At 40.3% G+C, this 5,522-nt stretch overlaps 1 protein-coding gene across 1 annotated transcript in view; it reads right to left on the bottom strand.

The window, feature by feature from the left end:
• The window catches only part of LOC135204688 (uncharacterized), an 11,312-nt gene extending 6,062 nt beyond the window's left edge, over positions 1 to 5,250 (bottom strand). The window contains exons 1-9 of the mRNA XM_064234846.1: positions 5,051 to 5,250; positions 2,933 to 2,974; positions 2,719 to 2,760; positions 2,492 to 2,533; positions 2,200 to 2,229; positions 1,941 to 1,973; positions 1,404 to 1,433; positions 367 to 486; positions 5 to 112 (exon numbers count right to left, since the gene is read on the bottom strand). Of these exons, the coding sequence (XP_064090916.1) occupies positions 5 to 112; positions 367 to 486; positions 1,404 to 1,433; positions 1,941 to 1,973; positions 2,200 to 2,229; positions 2,492 to 2,533; positions 2,719 to 2,760; positions 2,933 to 2,974; positions 5,051 to 5,210 (607 nt within the window). The 5' untranslated portion in view covers positions 5,211 to 5,250. The remainder of the gene's footprint in view (positions 1 to 4; positions 113 to 366; positions 487 to 1,403; positions 1,434 to 1,940; positions 1,974 to 2,199; positions 2,230 to 2,491; positions 2,534 to 2,718; positions 2,761 to 2,932; positions 2,975 to 5,050) is intronic.
• Positions 5,251 to 5,522: the final 272 nt, after the last annotated feature.

Genomic DNA, 5,522 nt, shown 5'->3' with positions numbered 1-5,522 from the left:
CCACCTGCCTGGTGGCAGGTGGCCTTTATCTCCTCAAAAGTCTTCCATTCCGTCACAGGCTTCACGCATCCCAGACTCCCGAGGACCTTGGCCGGGCTTTCGCACGAGAACTCTGGAAGAAGGAGGAGGAAGATGAGGAGGAGGCTGCAGGGATGAGGAGGTTGACCCAAAAGCCAAAATGACCCCGAATGACGTCAACGTCGATCTTTCATGAACTGATTTGTAAATATAAGAGATAAGAAAGAGGATGATGATATAACAAAGTGAACCAAAGCAATTCAGCTCTTTTCTGCTGACTTTGTTTGCAGATTTTGACTCTGAAGGAAAAATGCTCAGAAAGAGAGACAAAGGTTCGTCTTCCCTTACCACAGGTTCGTCCATCTCCCTCGAAAGGTGGGTTGCAGGAGCAGCTGTAACTCCCGACGGAGTTCCTGCATGTTGCCAGGGGGCTGCACTCGTCCTTCCCTTGGGCGCACTCGTCGACGTCTGTTCGGGAGGCAATGATTAATAGTTTTGAGGAAAGAGGCTTTGCAGAATGTCCCTCTCTTTTGTTCTGAGGGAGGGCAGCTGAAGTCCTTTCAGGAGACAAAGAGGGCTTGGAATTCTTTCTAAAACATACATAGGGACTTGAAACTGATATGACGCTGGATAAAAACAGTTAAACCCTTAAATACGTATAAGAGATGATTACGAAACCAAACCTGTCATGAAATCACATATAATTTGTATATTAAAGAAGGGCAAATGTTCCTTGAAGCAGGAAAGGCAGTTGAAATGGTGACTTGGAAGTCTATCTGTTTGATCCTATTATAGAAAGAGCTTCCATATCCTTCTGGAAGGTCATCAGGTGGACACACACACACACACACACACATACACACACACACACACACACACACACACACACACAACACACACACACACACACACACACACACATATATATATATATATATATATATATATATATATATATATATATATATGTGTGTGTGTGTGTCCACATCAATATGCTGACTTTAAATTCTTTATCAAGTATGAATTATGCTAAAGAGAAGAGAGAACCTAATAATAGATGAAAGAGTATCTATGAAAATCGTTGCACCTTTTCGTCTCAAGCCAATCATAATTGTCGTGATCATAAGTTTTCCTGCCATTATATTTGGCTAAACCTTCTTTGCGAGAGACCTGGTTGTCATCATCATCATCATCATTCAGTGTCACTAAGCATAACACTGATTATTATCTCTGATCTATCTATCTATGTGCCGGGAAACTTCCAAGAGCTTAGCATTAACAATTTGGAACTACTTTTCACAATCGACAGAATTGAACTTTCTGAAACGAGTGAGGAACACTGAAGAAGAAGAAAAAAAAAGAAGAAGAAGAAGCTTTGTATTTACCTTCTAATATCTCCAGTTTCGCCGAGATATCTGGAAAGAGAAAAATAAATTCTATAGAGGATGCTTCAGTCATCAGGCTTACTGAGACTCATTAAACATGAAAGCTAGATAGAAAATCTCTTTCGTCTGATTGCGCAAGCATTTCCTTCCCATAGGATTGCAGTGGAAGGAAGGAAAGAAGGGTCATATCTGTCTCCACAAGGTTCAGGGTCACAGGTTTCTGTATATATTCCGACAGAATCTGATTATCCTAATGCTTGGCACTTATCCCTACTTGACTACTAATACTGAAGACACCCTCTCCAGGAAATGATTTGCTTTCTTTCTCACTTATTTGCAAATGCACACAAATGCACAAAGGTATTAGCTATGAATAAACCACTCACATTCGTACCTCAAAAAGGAATGACAAACAAAGCGGAATTATTGGCTTTAGACGGTCTAGCAATGCTTAAGTCTAAGAGAATGTGTTGTTGTTGTCTATACTAATGTCTTTATATTTCCTTGCTTGAATACTTAGTGAATAAATGCACTTACTTTGCAAGGAGTCCTGGTTGCTGTTCACTGCACCTGGAGAGAAGAAAACACCAAAAGTTTCTTATAAACTTCGATTCCATCATCAATCCTAAATATTGTCATTCTCGTCTCTAAAGGAATCTGTCACGAGGAAGACTTGGGATTTTATCACGATTTTTTGGTCGTTATTCTCAAAATTCACTCAAAAAAGACTCAGTTTTGCTTATTTGCAAGATAATAAAAGAGAGAAAAGGAAAAAACCACAGGGGGTTGAGAATACCTTTCACGTGTTCCAGTTCATGATGGAAATCTGGAAAAAGAAATTGTCTTCTTAATGAAAGGGAAATCAGTATTCCTGTACATGGCAGCATCATCAAAGGACACTGGATTCAAAGAAAAATGTATCAAAGTTGACTTTCTATGTGACCTCTCCTCAGGAATTCTTTTTAGATAACATCTCGCCTAATAAGCATCAAGCTGACACAAACCTGATTTAATTGACTTTACTCTTCAAGTAAAGAACTTTGCTCTTTAGTAAAACACAAACTTGGAAAAAATGACATAGCCATTACCTTGAAGGTTAATTTTGACCCATTGAAGTTTCTCCTGCATTTCTGGAAATAGAAAGAATTGATTGTTTGGGGATCATTAGTCTTTCTTCCTTTATAAAACACAAGGCTCCTCACTTTTATAACAGCAACTCCCTGACTCATTCTATGAGGCAGAGAGACTCATGAAGTATAAGAATTTGTCATGTAGCAGAACATAAACAGTTGGAAGTAAAATATATAAGAATTACCTTGAAGCTTGCCTTCGACGTGGTGTTGTTTCTCCTGGATTTCTGAAAAGATCAGTCATTGTTTGGAGATTATTAGTCTCTCTTCCCAAAACACTAGGCTCACATTCACAGTAACTTGCCTCATTCTATGAATCAGAGACTCATGAAATATAGGACACTGTTATGTAGCAGAACATAAACATTTGGAAGCAGCAGAATACTTCATAAGAATTACCTTGAAGTTTGCCTTCGACCTGTTCCTGTTTCCCCTGCATTCCTGGAAAGATAAGTCATTGTTTTAAAAAAGCTGGTCTTTATCTTTAAAACTATACTGCACAAGGAATATGTGAATAAAATGATACATGAGAAAACTCATTACCCAGAGTCTTAGAAAGGAGAGAGAGAGAGAGAGAGAGAGAGAGAGAGAGAGAGAGAGAGAGAGAGAGAGAGAGAGAGAGAGAGTTATGCTGGAGAGTATACAAAGGTTCCTCTGTATTAAGTATAGATTTCTAGAGAGGAACAGATCATAAGAAGTCGGGCCTGACTCTGGCTTTTCTCTTCACTTGTGAAAGAGACGAGGGAAAACTACTCACCACTGAAGAAAACAGAAAATAGATCAGAAAACAGCAAAGGTATAGCAACTGAAATCAATTAAAACTTCAACAGAAAGCAAATATAGTAAGCGAACTTAACAAATATGCCAACTTGTTTTAAAGTAACAGAAACCAGCATAACAAAAACTGCTATGAAGACCAATTCATGGCTTGACAATGCAAGGAACAGAAGGCTCCTGGTACTGGGACGTGTGGCAACTTGACAGTGCAACAGAGTGTGAATGTGGAAGTTCTGCAGAGCGAGTAGCTCACACACTGGCTCTTTGGGTGAAGGGACTGTGTTCTTTAAATGAAGTTCCCTGTGGAAAATGAAACTATATCTTCCAGTAATCTTTGTAAAGGATGAAGACCTTGACAGGCTTCAGACACTAAGACAGGAAAAGCATAACGACAACAGCCTAGATGAAGATCTAAAACAGATGCCATGTATAATTCCACCTCTGTTGGTGTAGAAAACCTAACAACAATGCTAAGCTTTATGGCTGCAGACGCCATGACACGAAGGAGAAGAGATATAGGCAGTAGCAGAAAAGAAAGACCTGAAGTAGCCTAATGAACAAAACCTTTGTTTCCTGGCAGCTGGAGATGAAAAGCTTTTTAGCTGCTGTGGGAAAGAACACTATGAGTTGCAGGTAACACCAAGTATTGTCTGACGATCATGACTATTAATACAGTATTGTCTATACAAACAGAAAAATGGAACAGGAATCTGGTGCATAATATGCTATTGAGAGTCTTCTTTCCAGCGAAGGTTAATCTAACTAGCTACACCACAGACTGATCCTCTTAGATGTCTGAAAAACCATCTATAATCAGACCCAGGGCATTATTAGAAATCTGAGCAGAAACGTTTTTCAGCTGAAGATAGTCAGGAAATAGAACTCCAGGGCTGACCTACCATGTAAACAAGAGCACTTAGTAGCACAATTATGGTTTGTCAGATATCATAGAATTCCCTGCATAACTGACAATTATATTCAGTAATCTATTGCTAATGAAGGAGAAGCCTTGTCCTGCAGCAAACAGCCATGCCCCCTGGCGCTTGAGCTGTGCTGTGGATGTAACCAAAGGAGAGGCAAGCAAATCCTGAAGCTAAGAATGATCTATCAGTCTTAGTTCCAGGTCATGCTTACTGGTATGACTCTGAGGGTCGTAAGGTCTGTCTTGGGGCATTGCATATATGAGGAAAACATAATGAACTTCTGAAATTGAGCTGAAAGCTAGATATTAGTTTCATATTACTAGAGATAACGATAAAAAAGTAACCACAATTTTAATGTAAAAATAAATAGTCAGCATATAGTCAACAAGGAATCAAGTTCATTGCACACACTGAAGATTGTATGCCAACAAGAAACTGTAATGACACCACAAATCAATCAAAGAGAACTTTCCAGAAGTAAGCAAGATGTGGTGGAGCCAGTCCACCAGGCAGAGAAATCCAGGTCTTCCAGGACTCCCCCTTCACTTAACCAGGAGAGAGAGAGAGAGAGAGAGTGAGAGAGCAATAACGATGGATTCCGAACAGAAAAGTAAGAGAACAGTGAATCTAAGGAACCTTCCCAGACGCACCTTATGCAAAGGAAGGCGAATGGAGCCCAAAAGGAAAGTGTGCCTGAACTAATGGCAACACACCCTGGAGGAGGTTGGGAATAATGATAGGTGATAATGAAAGTGAATAAAAACCATGAATGGCCTATTTTATCTTTAAGGAAAAGAAATGAAAAACAAAGTATTACCCTTCAGCTGGCTCAAGGCTGCTTCTTGCTTCATTAAGGCTGCTTCTTGCTTCTCCAGCATTTCTCCCATCTTGACGAAGAGAAGATTCTCCCATTCCTGACAGTGGGCTAAATTTCCCACTGTTAGGAGGAAGGTGAGAGCAAAAATTTCTGTCACCATTTCTCCCACAGAAGAGACCCAATAATTGGCTTTCCCTCAAAGGCCTGGGTCTTTATATACCCAGTTCTCAAGAGGACACATTAGCCAGACAGTGACTCAGTCCACTGTTCAAGGACGTTGTCTCTCTGGCATCAGGCCAGAGTTCAAGTGGATGACTGAGAGGCTGGGAATGTGTGTACAGGCGCCAGTTGTGTCATCATGACCAGATGATTAAGAGGAGGTTTGTCAGCAAGCAATCGACGGGGTCGTGATAGGACTTCCCAAGTGCCCCTTATGGGGCAGCTGCTTCGTTGCTCCCCGATTTTGAAGGAT

Source organism: Macrobrachium nipponense, chromosome 47 (genome assembly GCF_015104395.2).
Source record: "Macrobrachium nipponense isolate FS-2020 chromosome 47, ASM1510439v2, whole genome shotgun sequence".
Classification (NCBI taxonomy): domain Eukaryota; kingdom Metazoa; phylum Arthropoda; class Malacostraca; order Decapoda; family Palaemonidae; genus Macrobrachium; species Macrobrachium nipponense.
Note: the sequence above shows the minus strand (reverse complement) of the source record. Positions and strands in the feature narration are given on the sequence as shown.